Raw genomic sequence first — 18,209 nt, 5'->3', positions numbered from 1 at the left:
TTCTTTATTCTGTGTTCTGATCGGTTGGATGACAAGGAACTGTAACTTTCTACTGCACTTGTTTGTCTCTATGTCTATCTCTCTTCAGGCTCTGAGTCACTTCAGAGCAGGGAACAGGTTTCATGTGCCTTTGTATCCCCATTGTCTTCAATTGTGATGAAGCAAATAGAAAGGGAAATAAAAGTAAACCCTCTTTTCAAATTGTGAAAGCAGCACTGCTGAGCCCCAAAGGAAAAGTGGCCTTGTTAAACCTGTTACCATATCCTTTACAGGTAGTGCACTCAAATTTTGTACTGTGTCTCAGTTTCTGATTTGTTTACTACCTGAACTAAACTGATATGGTGGTCAAAACAGTATTAAATAATACTTGCTTGAAACAAAGAGTCAGCCTGTAACCAAAGTCACTGTCTTAGTCTGTTTTCTGCTGCTAAAACAGAATACTACAGACCGGGTAATTTATAATGAACGGAAATTTATTTAGCTCATGATTCTGTAGGTGGGGAAGTCCAATATCAAGGGGCTGGCACCTAGTAAGGGCCTTCAGACTGCCGCATCCCATGGCAGAGGGGTGGAAAGTCAAGCGAGTGTGGGTGAAAGAAAAGTACACGGGCAGGGCTCACTTTATAACAACAACTCTCATGATAACTAACCTGCTCCTGAGATAACATCAATCCATTCATGAGGGCTCTGACTTTATGACCCAATCACCTCTTATTATGCCCCCCTCCCAACACTTAATCCGCATTGGGGATTAAGTTTCCAACACATGAACTTTTGGGAGACACATTCAAACCACAGTAGGCACCATACAGAGAACTCCTTCTTTTACTGCCATCCTCCTTCCCCCAGTATGGTTAAACACATTAAAACTGGGAGACAAAACGGGAAGAACATGGAATTCCTCTTGTTACCTGCTTCTTCTATCTTATACCCATAAGCACCATACATATGTACCCTATTATCTTCAAACCAGACAATTCCCTGCTATTTTCTACTGTTGTCATGCCATATTAAAGGACTGACTCACCAATTCCCCATTCTATTTTCTATAATACAACCATCAATTATAATTCTCTTTTCATTTTCATTAAAAGATGAGATTTATTACAATGTAATCATCATCATCATCATCATCATCATATAAATCAGAGTTTTTCAAAGCCTGGTCAGTGGATACCTGTATCAGAATTACCTAAGCGTTTGGAGAAAGGGAGATTCCTGGATCTCACTCTAGAGAAAATGAGTAAGAACATGGGATGGGAGGGAGCAGGGGTTAGGAAATGTGAATTTGAAACAATTGCCTTGGGTAGTTTATAAGCTCACTGTAACTGAGAATAAACAAATAAAATAGACCTTGATTTATTAAATTATTGAATATCAAAAAATATGCCAAACTCTATGCTAGGTAATACAGGATATACAGAAGGAATGTTGGAAGTAGTCTGTGGTCTCATAGTATTTTCAATTTAGTTAGATGAAAGTTCATATACAGAACAATTAGAAGACAATGCTAAACTCTGGAGTGGTTTCTAAACTTTAGAACAAGTATCTACAGCTTTAAAATGTTCAAGTATGGATTCTCATAGGAATACTGACTTATAAATTACATATGAATTGCTTTATAGATTATGCACATTAAAAATAATGTAAAAAGATGAAAAATTTTGGAACTATATTAAATCCTGATGACACAAACTTTTCAGTGATTAGCAAAACATTATTAATGTTACACAATATAAATAAATGTTTCTGGATTTTGTAAATCTTGACTTAACAATTTGTTACACAGAGAATTGAAGGACTGATTATAAGCAGTTGATTTCAATGACTGCCATGGCTAAACAAAATACTTCACACAAATGGAAATGGTGGATCATCAGTTGCACTTATTTGATTATGATGCTTATATTTCAATCTATCCACTATGTAAAAATTTTTGTACAAGTTCAGTTAGTAGATTTCCACCTTCCTTGATAGCTATCAGCTATTCTTGAAAACTCATCATTCTAATAATTTTAACAAATGACTTCCAAAATGTAGTAAGACTTTTGAAATGAAAGATTTATAAACAGAAAATTATGCACATTTTAAAGTGTGCAGATAAGTGAATTTCAGAAATGACACATGGTTTAGGAATGGAAATTTACATAAGTATGAAACATAAGTATGGAAATCACATAAATACAGAAATTTCTGAACACCCATTTTCAAAAAGCTTACTCCAGTCTTTCCACACTAGAGTAAGCAAGAAATTGTGAGGAGTCCCCCAAAATAAAAAACATTTTTAATGAATTGCTGAAATGGAAGAGAGTAAGAAAGACATCCACGGGCAAAACAAAAATAAACAAACATAAAAAAACAAATAAACAAACACCAGCTGAAAGCTACCACAAAAACCAGAGTTACCTTGGCATCAAATAATAAGCATTGGACCCATTATAGGGTTAGTCAGCCGAACCTACAACTCCTTCATTGAGCCAGGATCCCTACAGGAGACGAAAGTGTCCCAGGTCAGTAGGGGTTCCCAGCGGGAGCAAACACAAACCCTCTCTGGAATAAGTCATCCTCAATTGAGACAACCAAGTTAAACTCAGATAAAAATCAGGCAAATTTGAGTTCACCGTCAAAGACCAGCACATACAAAAAGAAACAAATCACATTGAATGAGAATTAGCAGGCACCAATAATAAAAATCTAAACCCCCAGGGACTTCAGATAGTGGAATTATCAGAAACAAAAGGCAAATAACTATATATTAAATGTTTAAGGAAATGAAGATATAATCATAAAAACAAGCAATGACCAAGAAACTATTAAGTCCAGTCTGGTTTGAAAGAAAAATCTTAGAACTTTTAGAAGTTAAAAATAGAATTGATGAAATTAAAAATTCAACAGATGGGGGAAAGAGTAGAGCATGTGTCCAACGCTCCAATTTTGGGGAACTGCCATAGGGACTAATTTTGGATGCTGATGGAACCCAGCACACTCTAGATGTCACTACAAAAACCAACAAAACACACAGTAGGAAAGCAAGAGAGAATAAAGAAAGACAAAAGAACTATTATACAAGACAGAATACAATTAACAAAAAGGAAACAGTAAGTCCTTCCCTATCACTAATTATATGATAGGGATATTAAATGTAAATGGGTTAAAAGCCCCAATCAAAAGACATACAGGGGCTGAACGGATTTGAAAAATAAGATACAACTACATGCTAACAGACTCACTTCAGATTTAAAGACACATACAGACTGAAAATAAAAGGATGGAAAAAGATATTCCATGCAAATGAATTGCCAAAAGAGAGCAGAGGTGGCCATACTGAGATTAAAAATAGACTTTAAGTCAAAAAACTATCACAAGAGGGACAAAGAAGGACATTACATAATGATAAAAGGGTCAAATCACAAGGAAGGTATAACAATTACAGATATATTTGAACCCAAAGCACTTACGTATATGAAGCAAACATTGACAGAACTGAAGACAAAAATAGACAGCAACACAACTAAAGCAGATTTCAATACCCTACATTCAATAATGGATAGAAAACATCCAGACAGATCATCAATAAAGAAACAAAGGACTTGAACAACACTATAGATTAAATGGACCTAACAGAGCATTCCACCCAATAGCAGGAATACGCATTCTTCTCAAGCACACACAGAACATTCCCCAGGATAGGTAACGTGTTTTGTCATAAAACAAGTCTTAACAAATTTAAGACTGAAATCATACCAAGTATCTTTTCTGACCACAATGGAATGAAACTAGAAAGTAATGGCAGAAGAAAAACCGGAAGATCTGCAAGTATGTAGAAATTAACACACTTTTGAACAATCAATGGGTCAAAGAAGAAATCAAAGAGGAAATTAGAAAATATCTTAAGACAAACAAAAACACAATATACAAAACTAATGAGATGCAGCAAAACCAGTACTATGAAAGAATTTTATAGTGACTTCATTAAAAACACCTACATTAAAAAAGATCTCAAATAAATAACCTAACTCCACACCTAAAGAACTAGAAAAAGAAGATCAAACTGAGCCCAAAGTAAGCAGACAGAAGGAAACACTAAAGATTAGAGGAGAAATAAAAAAAATAATGAATACAAAAAAAGTAGAAAACAAAACTAAGAGTTGGTTTTTTGAAAACATCCACAAAATTGACAAGCCCTTAGCTAGACTGAGAAAAAAAGACAGGACTCAAATAAAATCAGAAATGAAAGAGGAGCTATTACAACTGATGCCACAGAAATAAAAATGATTATAAGATACTACCATGAATAATCATATGCCATCAAATGGGATAATACAGAAGAAATGGATAAATTCCCAGAAACATACTACTTACTGTGATGGTTAATTTTATGTGTCAACTTGATTGGGCTAAGGGATGCTAAGATAGATGGTGAAACATTATTTTTTGGGAGGGGTGGCATTTTCAGAAGAGATTAGATTTCAATCAGTAAACTGAACAGAGAACATGCCCTCATCAATGTGAGTGGGCATCATTCAATCCATTGAGTGTCAGAATAGAACAAAAAGTCTGAGAAAGGGCAAATTCCTTCTCTCTTGTTGAGCTAGGATATCTATCCTCTCCTGCCCCCAGACATCTGAGTTATTGGTTCTTGGGCCTTTGGACTTGGACTGAATTATATCATTGATTTTTCTGGTTTTCTAGCTTGCAGATGGCATACTGTGGAACCTCTTGGCTTCCATAATTGCATAAACCAATTCCCCTAATAAATCTCCTCTTATATATCTATCTATACATATATATATATACATATATATATATAACCTACTGGTTCTGTTTCTCTGGAAAGCCCTAATAAACCTACCAAAACTGAAACATGAAAAAACAGAAACTCTAAACAAATATAACTAGTAAGGAGATTGAATCAGTAATAAAAAAACCTTCCAACAAAGATAAGCCCAACACCAGACAAAAATCAATGTGATATACCACATTAATAAAAGCAAAATAAAAACCACATGATCATCTCAATAGAAACAGAAAAAGCATTTTCACGCTTTCATGTTTACAAAACCTCAAAAAAATAAAAAACAGATGAAAATTACATCAACATAATAAAGACCACACATAAAAAGCCCACAGCTAACATCACACTCGTTGGTAGAAAATAAAGCTTTCCCTCTAAGATCAGGAACAAGCCAAGGATGCCCATTCTTGCCACTACCATTCAGCAAAGTACTAGAAGTCCTAAGCAGAGCAATCAGACCAAACAAAAGGAAAAGAAGAAAAAGAAGGAAGGAAAGGGAGGGAGGGAGAGAGAAATAGAAGGTATCCAAATCAATCAAAAATAAGTAAAATTATCTCTGTTTACAGATGAGATGACCTTACACGAGGTCTATCCATAAAGTATCCAGCTATGTAATATGAAAAATGGAGATATTTATTGAAGAAGATACAAGAAACATTGTACAATTGTACACAGGACAATGATGCCTCGGTCCCCTTCAAAGTAGGCACCTTGGGACCTTTGTTGGTTGCAGCCCCTACATGTTCAACATTATCAGGTGTTCTGCTTGTTGCAGGCCTACCAGAACATGAATCACTTTCAATGGATTCTTTATCATCTTTGAAGAGTTTGTGCCACACTTTATTTGCACTGAACTCATTGCATCCTCCCTGAAAGCCTTCTGAATCATCGGAATAGTTTCCGCAGAGGAATGTTTAAGCTTAACACAAAATTTGATATAGATTCATTGTTCTACTCACTCAGTCATTTTGAATGCGACAGCCTCACAGTACACAGCTTACTCAACAGCGTCTAGCACCCCACTGACTAGTAGAGTGAAGTCGTCATTGTTCACACATGCACATTCCAGTCCACTCCTTGGCTGCCAGGTTACATCGATGTGGTACAAACCATTCCCGTTATATTAACAATGGCTGGATACTTTCTGGATAGACCTCGTATATATAAAACCCTAATTATTTCACACAAACACAAAAGAACTTTTAGTACTAAATTCAACAAAGTTTCAGGATACAAAAATCAACATACAAAAATTGGTTGCATTTCTATAGATTAACAAAGAACTATCCAAAAAGGAAATTAAGAAAACAAGCCCATTTACAATAGCATCAAAAATAAAACACTTAGGAATAAACTTAACCAAGGAGGTGAAAGACTTGTATACTAAAAACTACAAAATCTGCTGAAAGAAATTAAAGATGACAAAAAAATGAATGGGAAGACATCCTTGTATTCATGAATTAAAGAATATTGTTAAAGTGTCCATACCATACAAAGCAATCTAAAGATTCAGTGCAATCGCTATCAAAATCCCAATGGCATTCTTTACAGAAACAACAACAAAAATCCTAAAATTCATATAGAACCACAAAGGACCCTGAATAGCCTTGAGAAACAAGGATAAAGCTGGAGGCCTTACATTTCCTGACTTCAAAATGTATTACACAATTAGCCAGGCATGGTGACGCATGCCTGTAGTCCCAGCCACTTGGGAGGCTGAGGCAGAAGGATTGCTTGAGCCTAGGAGTTTGAGGTTGCTGTGAGCTAGGGTGACGCCATGGCACTCTAGCCCGGGTAACAGAGTGAGACTCTGTCTCAAAAAAAAAAAAAAAAAAAGTATTACAAAGCTACAGTAATCAAAACAGTATGGGACTGGTATAAAGATAAACACATAGACCAATGGAACCAAATAGAAAGCTCAGAAATAAATCCATACATATACAATCAAATGATCTTCAAAAAGGGTGTCAAGAATACACAATGGGGAAAGGACAGTCTTTTCAACAAATCGTGCTGGGAAAACTGGATATATATACACACAAAAGAATGAAATTGGACCATCTTATATCATACACAAAAATCATCTCAAAATGGATTAAAGATTTAAATATAAGACCTAAATTATAAAACTCCTAGAAGAAAACAAGGGAAAGGCTTCTTGACATTGGTCTTGGCAAAGATTTCTTTCCTTTTTTTTTTTTTTGGAGACAGAGTCTCACTTTGTCACTCCAGTAGAATGTAGCTCAATGCAACCGCAAACTCCTGGGCTCAAGCGATCCTCCTGTCTCAGCCTCTCAAGTAGTTGGGACTACAGGTGAACACCATCATGCTTGGCTAATTTTCCCACCTTTAATAGAAATGGGGTCTTGGTTTTGCTCAGGGTATTCTCGAACTCTTGAGCTCAAGCAATCCTCCTGCCTCCGCCTCCCAGAGTGCTGGGATTACAGGCATGAGTCACTGCACCAGGCCAAGATTTCTTGCATATGATACCAAAAGCACAGGCAACAAAAGCAAAGATACACAAGTGGGACTTTGTCTACAATTCAGTAGCAAATAAATAAATAAAGAATTTGATTTAAAAATGTGCAAAGCACTTGAATAGGTATTACTTCAAAGAAAACATATGAATGGCCATCATGTACGTATATAAAAAGATGATCAACATCACTAATCATCAGGGAAATGCAAATCAAAACTACAATGAGGTATCTCTTCACACATGTTAAGATGGCTATTATCAAAAAATAAACAAAATAAAGCAAAACAAAAATAGAAAATAATAAGTGCTGACAAGAATGTGGAGAAATTTGACCCTTGTGTACTGTTGGTGGGAATGTAAAATGGTGTAACTGCTCTGAAAAAAAGGAGCTCCTCTAAATGGAGGCTCCTCTAAAAATTAAAAATAGAACTACCATTTGATTCAATAGAACTACCATACAGTAGTTCTCAGTATAGAACTAACATAGAATCGACTTCTGAGTATTTATCCCAAAAAACTGAAATCAGGATCTCTACGAGATATTTGCAACCCCATGTTTACTGCAGCATATTTAAAATAGCTAAGAGGTAGAAACAACCCAAATGTCCACCAACAGATGAAAGAAATAACAAAATGTGGTACATACATACAATGGAATATTATTCAGCCACAAAAAAGAAGTAAATTCTGTCATATGCTACAACATAGATGAACCTCAAGGACATTAAGCTAAAATGAAACAAGCCAGTCTCTAAAGGATAAACACTGCACAATTCCATTTATATAAGTTATCCAATGTAATCTAGCTCATCAAAGCAGAAAGAATGGTGGTCGCCAGGGCTTGGAGGAAAGGGGAAATGGGGAGTTGCTATTTAATGAGTATAAAGTTTTAGCCATACAAGATGAAAAATTTCTAGAGATATGCTGTACAACATTGTGCCTATGGATGGAACTGGGGGTCATTATGTTAAATGAAATAAGCCAAGCACAGAAAGACAAATACTGTATGTTCTCACTCACAACTGGGAGCTAAAAATGTGGGCCTCGTGAAGATAGAGCATAGATTGGTGATTACCAGAGGCTGGGAAGGTAGGGGAGAGCGGAGGATGAAGAGACGTTGATTGACTGATACAAATAAATATACACCTAGATAGAATAAATAGGACCTGGTATTCAATAGATAGCTAGGGTGGCTACAGTTAACATTAATCTGTCATACATTTCAAAATATCTTGAAGAGAATAATTTGTTCTTCGTATAAAGATAAATATTTAAGGTGATGGACATCCCAATTACCCTGATTTGATTATATGAATGTATCAAATTATCATATGTACCCAGAAAATATGCACATCTGTGTCAATAAAAATAAAAAATAGCAAAAAAATAAAAATAAAAAGATTGCCACCTCACCCCCATTAAAGTCCCTCCCCAAATCCTCCCCTAAAATACTGTAGTGTACACTTAAAAACTGGTGAAGAGGGCAGATCTCATGTTGTGTGTTTTTTATCACAATAAAAAAAAATTCAACAGATGAGTTAACAGGGTTAAATACAGTTGAAGAAAGACAGATCTACACATATTACATACAGTAACTGTAGTGCAAACTGTACTACAGATTGTAGTACAGCCCAGTGCAGTGACTCATGCCTGTAATCCTAGCACTCTGGGAGGCCGAGGTTGGAGGATTACTTGAGCTCAGGGGTTCAAGATTGTAGTACAGAGGAACCATGAAATAGAAGAAAAAATTAATGAGAGGTTAAGACATGGAGGATGGAGTGAGAAATATTAACGTATCTAATAAGAGTGACAGAAACACTAGAGAGAACAGAGGTAAAGTAATTCAAAGAGATAATGGATGGTGCATTTCCAGAACTGATGAAATATGAATCCACATATGATGACAGAGACAGACTAAAAAAGATCACCTACCAACTGGCAGATGACTTTTGAACAGAAACAATGGAAATAAGTCAACAGTGGACTACTACCTTCTGAGCAGTGAAAGAAATTAAAACTATCAATCTAGAATTACAGACTGAACAGAGCTATCTTTTAAGAAAAAGGGCAAAATATGTTTTCAGGCTTAAGAAAATTTATGACTAACAATCCTCCACCAAAAAAGCTTCTAAAGATGTTCATCAGGAAAAGGGAAAATGACCCCCATAAGAAAGTCTGAAATGAAAGAAGAAATAATAATAATAGTAGTAACTTAATATCATGTGGCTAATTCTACATAACCTGTATTTTTTTAAAAAAGGACGTAAAAATAGCATATACGTCAGAAGTGAAGTAATAGACATTAAAGATATTTCTTCTCTTGATGGACTGCCCTACACCCTCACTTCAGAGACCACTGGTGTGGATTATATACATACACCTGTGTTCAGCTACAGTAGACAGCAAGGTTGGCTGCAATCATTTCAGAAGTCTTGTTAAAACCATGAGCCAAGCCATAAAGCTGCAGTTCCCAACCCAGTCTGTGGCCTGTTAAGAACCAGGCCGCCATCCCGCTCCCACCTCCACCCCCACACACCCACAGCCCCACTCGTGGAAAAATTGTCTTCCATGAAACAGAGGAAGGAGGGGGTGCACAGCAGGAGGTGAGTGGCTGGGGAGCAAAGCTTCATCTGTATTTAAAGCCGCTCCCCATCTCTCACATCACTGCCTGAGTGCCACCTCCTCTAACACACCTTTGTCCATGGAAAAACTGTCTTCCATGAAACTGATTCCTGGTGCCAAAAAGATTGGGGACTGCTGCCATAAAGGATTTATAAGTTTGGTATGAAAGGACAAGGACAGGGCACTCCAGACAGAGGAAACAGTAAAGGTTTAGAAGTAGAGATAAAGATGGCATACCCTGTTCTTCCTCTAATAAAGTACATCATTTCATATGTTCCTCTAAAATCTCTAAGACAAAAACAAAGCAAACAAAAAAACCCACCTCCTAGAAGCAATAGCATGAGTAGAGTAACAGTGGAAGATGTCAGAGATTTATTTAGTAGGTCATTTAATTTTCTCTCTGAAAGTTTCAGCCTCTCAGATTATTATATGTAATGTCTACCCTTAGCAATGTCACTAAATGAAAAAATGCAAAGGGAATGTTACAATACTGATCTCTTACTACTCTTTCTAGTCACCATGCTGGGTATTGGCAATACACAATAAAGGAGACAAAGTCAGGCAGCAATTAGAATACAATGTGATAGGTACTGTGACATTTGAGGGACTCACAGGGTACTAAGCAAACCCAAGGGTAATGGCAAAGGCATTTCCTCTCACCTTTTCACACTATTAACAATTATTCCCAAAGGACAAATTACTAATGGCCACCTCAGTGACATTAAGTAATTGTTATCATCATCATCCTCAATTTCAGATCTACCAAAAGACTCACCATCAGGAGTTTTTTTATTAAAGATTTTTTTAACCAAACCAAATTCAACTTTAAAACATCCCAAGAAATAGTCAAATCCATTTTCTTCATACTGATCAAAATTTCATCACAGAAAGCTAGGCTGGACATGTTTGATCCATAAAAATTAACATAATCTGAGTTTTTCCAAAACAATAAAATTTTTTTGTTCCATTAAAAAACACATAAGAGTAATAGTAATATATTATCCATATCCATGCTGGAATTATCCAAGTATAATCTAACAAAAGAAAATAAAGATAAATCTTTCAAATAGCCATTCTTTTCCTGGACTTACTCTTTACAACCTAAAATAAACACATTTTACATAGATTTTTATTATCTGCAACATGTATTTCCTACTTTATTATGAAGTGTTTATTGCCTTAAAAGTTAATCATTGGTTGTTCTGTTGTATTCAGCCAGTTGAAGCCTATTAACACAGCATGCACAAATCCTTCTTCTAATACCCCTGAAAAAGTATACACACAATGTTCTCAAAGAAAAGCAATTCTTTCTCATTCTGCTATATCCAACAGTACTATATAAGAGATCAGTGCTATAACATTCCCCTTTTGAATTTTTTAATTTTTCCTGAACATATATTAGTGACATTGGGAAGGGTAGATATCACATATTCCCAAGGATACAAAATCCAAATATATGTATGACCAAAGAAATTTCTGTATTAACTGCAAATGACCAAAAAAAAACCAAGATAGCTTTTTAAATTACTGTATTTGTTGATTTTAATTTCTAAAGGTAATAAAATGTTTTCAGTTACTGTCTTTGATAGTCCAAAGGACTTAGAACCCTTTACTAGTCATACAAATATAAAATTTTCATAACTATTTTTAAAAATATGTCATTTAATTGAAAATGACTACAAAAAATGTATATTTTGACTGTCATACTAGCATTAATATATTAGCTAACAAGTAGGTTTTTTACTTTATTTCACAGATGAGAGGTAAGAATGAATAATGCTATTTACTATCAGCCAGAAAATGGAGACAACAATGGTGATTGAATAGCCATCAGATATTTGATAAATATCTATAACATTTATAAACCAATTTAGCCTTATTTATACAAAGTCTTCTACTGTGTGTTCTTTGTTTGGAATTACATTTATCTCTTCTGTAAGCTCCTTGAGGGGAGAGGCCTTGTCTTAAATACTACTTCTGTATCCCCTTCCTTCCAGTTCAAAAATAGCTGAGTGCATACTTATTGATTAATTAACAGCTGTAGTATAATAGATATTTTCCATGGCAATTAAGAGAAAATTAGAAAGTCGGTAAAGTAAGCTAAATAGAAATATCGTTATGTACGACACAGTAAGGGATGAGACCACAAAAGTGACTTTGAAATATCATGTTCAGAAACAGCAAATAAATTTATACAGCACATTTTCAGAAGGTACTCACGACAAAATTTATCACACTATTAGTGCTCAGCTTTAAAATCCTTCTCTTTTTTTTTTGGTCTAACATGAAAGGCTGCATATTGAACTACTCCTTGATACATAGTTCTATTAATATAATGCTATCTCATGTCTGTATAAAGTACCTTATTCATACAAGTATGGGGAGAGCTATACTATTCAAAATCCAAAAGAAAATAAAAACAATGTATTTTCCACTCCTCCTAGGTTAACGCATACCGTATTTTGCTAATAAAAACAAAGGTCATCATCTGTCTTACTTTTCATTCGCACTCCTGAATGACAGGAATTTTTATAGAGTTCCTGTTAGAAAAATTCTGTGCCAACTTGGCTTTAAAATCAGTTTAAACCAAATTTCTCATCTTTTTCTCTGACCTGTCCAATCTCTCAATTGAAATTATGTATCAAGTATATTTTAAGTAGTTGTGATGCATAATAATTAAGTTTTAATTTAAGATAGCAGCCTTACACTATCTTTACCATTTTAAATGCACGACACTAGAGAAGACAAAAGCATACTCTGAAACATCTTCATAGGTCCTCTAACAATAGTCTCTTACTAGAATTTCTCCTCCCTTCACATAATTCTATTAAGTTTCTGTGCTCCCCTACTCTCCAAGATTAAACAATCTGCTTATACCCCCTCTAACAACTCAGAAGTGAACTTGTATCTCTTCTCTCATGCCTTTTGTCTAAGAATGCCAAGGCACTTCATTATTTTATTTTACTAACCCTGTGAAGTCACTGGTACATCAAAAGCTGGAGGGCTGATGAGTTAACTAGAGAACCAGATATCTCTGGACAGCAGACCAAAACTGAGTACTCCTCTAGCTCCTTAAAACCAGTGGGAAAATCAGACAAGGCCCTATTTACAGGTCTTGAGGGTTTTAAACAAAAACAAAAAACCTTTCCCACAAAGGAACTTGCACATATAGTAGTTTTTAGAAGGTGGAAATACAACAGATCTTGTTCTTTTAGTTTTCAAGAATTTAAACACCAGGGATATCTGCATCTTGATAAAAACTCCTGAGGGCAATTTGATCAAAGACACAGAAAATCCTTCCTTCAAAGAAATGCACCTTGTGACACTCAAAGAAGGAGGAGAGAGATTTAAAGTAAAACCTGCCCTGAATCATTACCACTGACTTGAGGAAGAGATTAAAAAGCCGTTGGCTTCATAAGGCTTTTAAACATTTTGCTGGAACCCCAGGGCCACAGAAGCCGTGAAATTCTTCTACTCATCTCGACTAAAGAGAATCACAGCCGTATAAACTCATATACACATACACACCTCTCTACTTCCATTCCCATCCTTCTGCCTTTGGCGCCCATGACCCAAACTGTGGACACCAATGCTACAAAAAGCAAAGTCATGGGGCAATGCGGGGAGGGGGTGTGTGTGCAAAGGATTGAAAGACTGAAAGATCCAGAAAAGCAGAGGTAGCTGGCTCGTGTGTTATCGCAAAGCCAACACTCATTCGGGTGGGGATACAGAATGCAGAGGCAGAAATAAAGCAATCCCGGATGCCCACTCTGCCACCTCCTTCTGCCTCTCTGCCCTCCATCACCCCATCCGCTCCCGGAGGGCCACCTACGAGCGAGAGGGCTCCGCTTACTGCCCCCACCCTCACCCTTGAGGGGAAAGAAGCGAAATGGGGGTGGAATGAATAGGGCTGAGCCGTGGGTAAGGGTCACGCCGAGCTCCGGGTGGAGACCCTGCCGCGGGCGGCCGCCCAGGGGGACAGGCGGTGGCCCAGGCGAGGGTGAAGTGGGGACGGGAGGAGGGTCTCGCCCCCGCCGCTCCCGGGGGAGGCTCCGGTTACTCACATTTTCCGTGTCCCGCTCGTTCACCGTCGGCAATGGCGTCCGGGCCGACATTTTGTGCGGGCGACGGGGTCGGGCCTGGGTCTCGCCGGCCCGGCCGAGGTGCGGGCCCCGGGGGCGAGAGGAAGGGAGTGCGGCCGCGAGCAAGAGGCCGGGGCCGGGGCGAGCGGCTCCCGCAGGCCGCGGGGCGGTGCAACAAGCGGCCCCGGCAGGGGGGACGGGGGAGAGGACGCGGAGGAAGGGGAGGGGGAGCCGCTTCCCGCGGCGGCGGCGGCGGCGGCGCCGGGGGACGCGGGCGGTAACGAGGGAGGGCTCCGGGCGAGGCGGTTGCCGGGCGCTGGCCAGGCGGGGAGGCTGGCAGGATGCGGCGCCGAGGGGCGGGAGGCAGGGACGGGGAGGCGGGGGGCGGCGGCCAGGCCCCACTAGGCTCCACGGGCCATGGGTGAAGGTGAACCCGGAGCCTCAAATCCCCGCCTGGCCCGTCCCGGCGAGCGCGCCTGGGCGTCGGAAGCCGCGGCCCTGACAGCGCCGCCCGCGCCGCGCCCCGCGCCCCGCTCCTCGCCTCAGGTGTGCGGCGCCGCCCGGCCCAGCCGCATCCGCGCGCCCGGGGCCCGGCGGCGGCGGCGGCGCCCTGAGCCCCCGGCGCGAGCGTCCCGGCTCCGTCCGCGCGGTCACCGCCCCCGCCACCGCGCCTCGGCCGGGAGCAGCGGCCAGAGCCGGCAGCGCGCGGAGCGGCGGGCGCGGCACGCAGCGTCCAGGGGCACTTGGCGGCCGCCGGCGGGTGGGCGGGCGCCAGCCGAGGGGCCCCTCCATTCATTCCCTCATTAGGGATGCGGGGCCGCCTCCGCCGCCGCCTCCCGTGCGCTCCCGCCCGCCCGTCCCAGTGTTTATTTTTGTTCCTTGCCCCACCCGCGGAGTTTACGGTCGTCTAAGAGCCTCTGGTGGTTTTATTTTTATTCATGTTTTGTTTTTGCTAGGTTGGAATGAGAGGGAGCCGATGCGAATAAGTGGCCTTAAAAAAATTTTTTTTGTTGTTGTTCGTTTCATTGGGGAAGAATTGGGTACAGTTCTACCCTGGAACTTACTTACACCTCCTCTCTCCTACCTCGGCACTTTTGCCATTCTTAAATTCTACTCCTCTGCCCCCGTTACCGTGCTTTCTCAATTCCTGTCCCCGCCTGAGCCCTCTTTCAGGCAGTCCCGTCTCTCGGGAGCCGCTAGGTTCAGGGTCACCCTCATGGTTGGGCAAAGGGCACAAAAGCCTTCAGCAGCGCCAGCGGCCCCGGCCTGCGAGGGGCGGCTGGAGAATCCTAGCGAGGGGTTCAGGCCCCGACGGCGCAGCCTGCTTGAGAACGGGGCCGGCGAGAGAGGTCTCCCGGCGCCCCGCTGCACCCCCGGAGTGAGTGAGACCCAGGAGTCACAACGTCTACACTGGCTGATCGTCACTTCCTGGGACACAAGGAAGTATCACGTAGGCGAGCTCATTTAGGAAGGGTGGACAGCTGTCTCTGATTTTGGCCCTGTCTTACCCCTTCCAGGTGGCTGCCTTACCCTGCCACCCACCTGCCATTCATTGCATCCTGCAGACATCCGTGTCTATAGAGCGTTCATTGTCCAGGGCCCACTAGCCCTTTGTAAGCAACGCTGCTTTTTTTCTATCTCATCTGAGAGGTTACATTTTGCATATTCAGCCTCTACGACAAAAACCTTAGCATCTCTCTATTCCTCTTCTTTCCAATATTTTTTTCTCACTTCCTTTCATGGATGGGCGGGAAAATAAAAAGAGCAATAGATAAGGGGGGATAGATCCATTTTTTAGCTACTTCTATAAGCCTCCAATCGAAATCTTATGACGGTGGGAAATTCCTCCTGTCGCCTGAAGTTCATCCATTTGAAGGAAAAATCCTAGCACCAGATGGTTTTTATCCTGACTCATTAAAGGTTGTTTCTGAAAAGTTAACACTTGACCCTTAAAACATGGGTTCGTTCAAAAGACCTAAAAATAGCAAACACAAAAATCCTCTGAGAAAAAAAAAAATTCTGACTCAATATATATTTGCTTCTTGAACACCATCTATGTATTTATTTCTTTAGCATTTTATCTTGTCAGCAATTTCCAATTTCACAAAGCAAATGAAAATCACAAGATACCTTTGGTGGTCATCACCACTCTTCAGATAGAATTCAGGTTATGGAACTGCAAGTTCCCGTCCTGAACTGTGATGTGTGACTGGGAATGCCAAGCTTTTACAGTCCCTCTGCAGAGATCTAGAATCACCAAGATGTCTTGAAGTTGCCAGGGCATAAGCTTGTACTTTCCTTATCAACTAGAGTGAGTGTTGCCTACAGGGCTGCTCATACAGTGTCAGCAGCACCACTGACTGCTGCAGCCACACCAGAATACCTTGTATTACAATAGAACCTGAGTTAACCTGGAAACAAACAAATATCTGTGAAAGGGTGTTCAGCCCCATTGGTATCTTGGATTTGGCTCTTCAAAGTATACTCACGTATTATGCCATAACTTTATCCTCATGGTGACCCTAACAGGCATATTTATTTCCATTTTATAAAATTCCACTAAGTTGACTTATTCAAGATCACAGATGCACCAGGTTAATATGATACAGAAGATAACTGGAATATATGGTACTGCTCAATCTGGCACCAGTCACAAAACCCACAGATTCAGCCACTTGTAAGGTATAAAATGGCTAATTAGAGACAGAGCTCAAAGGAGAGCCCGGGATTCTGGCATAGTGGCTTCCACACACTAAAGTGTACATTAAAAGCTGTGGACAAATCCCTTAGCTATGTTTTCTACTCTGTGCCTGCATACTGAAATTTACTGAATATTATGTAATGATAGTAAGCAATATTTATTTTTTAAGTCATCACCCAAAGAAAGTTTAATAATAGTGGAATTACATTCAAAAGAAGTCATTACTGGGTAACTAAAATTCATAATTCTAACTAACAAAATAGACTAGAAACGACTCCATCTATCTAAAAAATAGCATTCAAATAATCCTTATTAATATCCAGTTTTGGGCTTGGTATATAATAAAAACTAAGTGAAAATGCATTTTGCATAGGTTTAAAAAAAAGTCATTGTGTTTTTTTAAAAGGAGTTATTGAGTGTGTATTCCTATGTGAGCTCTTGTCTCCTTAAAATGGCATGAGGCAATATTGTGATGGAATCAAAACTATTTAGCCCTAGTCCTTAATAATGAAAATGTTCATAAGCAAAATTTTCTTTTGTCACTATATATAGCTTCTATGCTTGTGACTATGGAGAAATGACAAAAGGAATATTTTAAAGCTTTGAGTAATTTTCTTTAGGGTTAGTAAACAAATGTGGCATATTCAATTTAGAGGTTTCTAACTTAATGTGTTAGGGTAATAAAAGTTTCAGAAGAAATTTGAAGGACTGACAAAAGAGAAATAAAGATCTTCTAAACCTACCCTGAAATGTGGTAAATCACCTGCCATCAGCATTCTGGAGTAGAATTCTAGAAGTACACTGTCCAATACTGTAGGTACTTGCTACATGTTGCTATTGAGCACTTAACATGTTGCTTGAATTTTTAATTTGATATAATTTTAAATAATTTAAATTTAAAAACTCGTTTGATTATGTGATTGGAACATTTTAATTATGTTTTAAAAAACTTAAGTGTATGAATCTGCCTTTTCAACTGTAAATTTTCTGAAATCTAAATACAGATCACATATTTCCGATGGAAACTTATCACCTGAATTGGGATGTGTGGTAAGTATAAAATGCACACCAGATTTTTAAAGACTTAGGAGAAAAAGAAGTAGGAGTAAGATATCTCAATAAGTATTGTAATTATTATATTTTAAAATGCTAATATTTTGATATATTGGGTGGAATAATATATATTATTAAAATTAATTTCAACTATTTCTTTTCAATTTTTCAAATGTAGATACTGAAAAATATAAACTTACATATGTGGTTTTCATTATATCTCTGTTGGACAGTACTTCTTTATATGGTCAAAAATGAGAATGAAAAGGTTTCGTTGGTAAAGAATCAGAGGCCTTGATTAGAACCCATTAATAATTCGTTCTGTGGTAGAGTGGTACCCAACAAGCGTTTATGGGGTACTGCTCTACCACATGCCAAGCTGTGCTGTTCAAAGGGAATATTCTTCACCTATAGTTACCAGTAGTTAGCCTTATAACACTCTTTTTAAGGAGCTAAATGGGAAACATATTGAATTCA

The 18,209-nt window shown here is 38.9% G+C and overlaps 1 protein-coding gene across 8 annotated transcripts in view; it reads right to left on the bottom strand.

Annotated features, from left to right (window-relative positions):
* Window positions 1-14,740, bottom strand: part of MARK1 (microtubule affinity regulating kinase 1) — a 105,014-nt gene extending 90,274 nt beyond the window's left edge. For 2 of the 8 annotated variants that reach the window (XM_045536136.1, XM_045536139.1), the window contains exon 1: window positions 13,961-14,740. In XM_045536136.1, coding sequence (XP_045392092.1) covers window positions 13,961-14,011 — 51 coding nt within the window. In that variant the 5' untranslated portion in view covers window positions 14,012-14,740. The remainder of the gene's footprint in view (window positions 1-13,960) is intronic. The other 6 variants (XM_045536138.1, XM_045536140.1, XM_045536134.1 and 3 more) reach the window with 4 other exon arrangements.
* Between the last annotated feature and the right edge of the window lie 3,469 nt (window positions 14,741-18,209).

The sequence above is a fragment of the Lemur catta genome, chromosome 23 (assembly GCF_020740605.2).
Source record: "Lemur catta isolate mLemCat1 chromosome 23, mLemCat1.pri, whole genome shotgun sequence".
NCBI classification, from domain to species: Eukaryota; Metazoa; Chordata; class Mammalia; order Primates; family Lemuridae; genus Lemur; species Lemur catta.
Note: the sequence above shows the minus strand (reverse complement) of the source record. Positions and strands in the feature narration are given on the sequence as shown.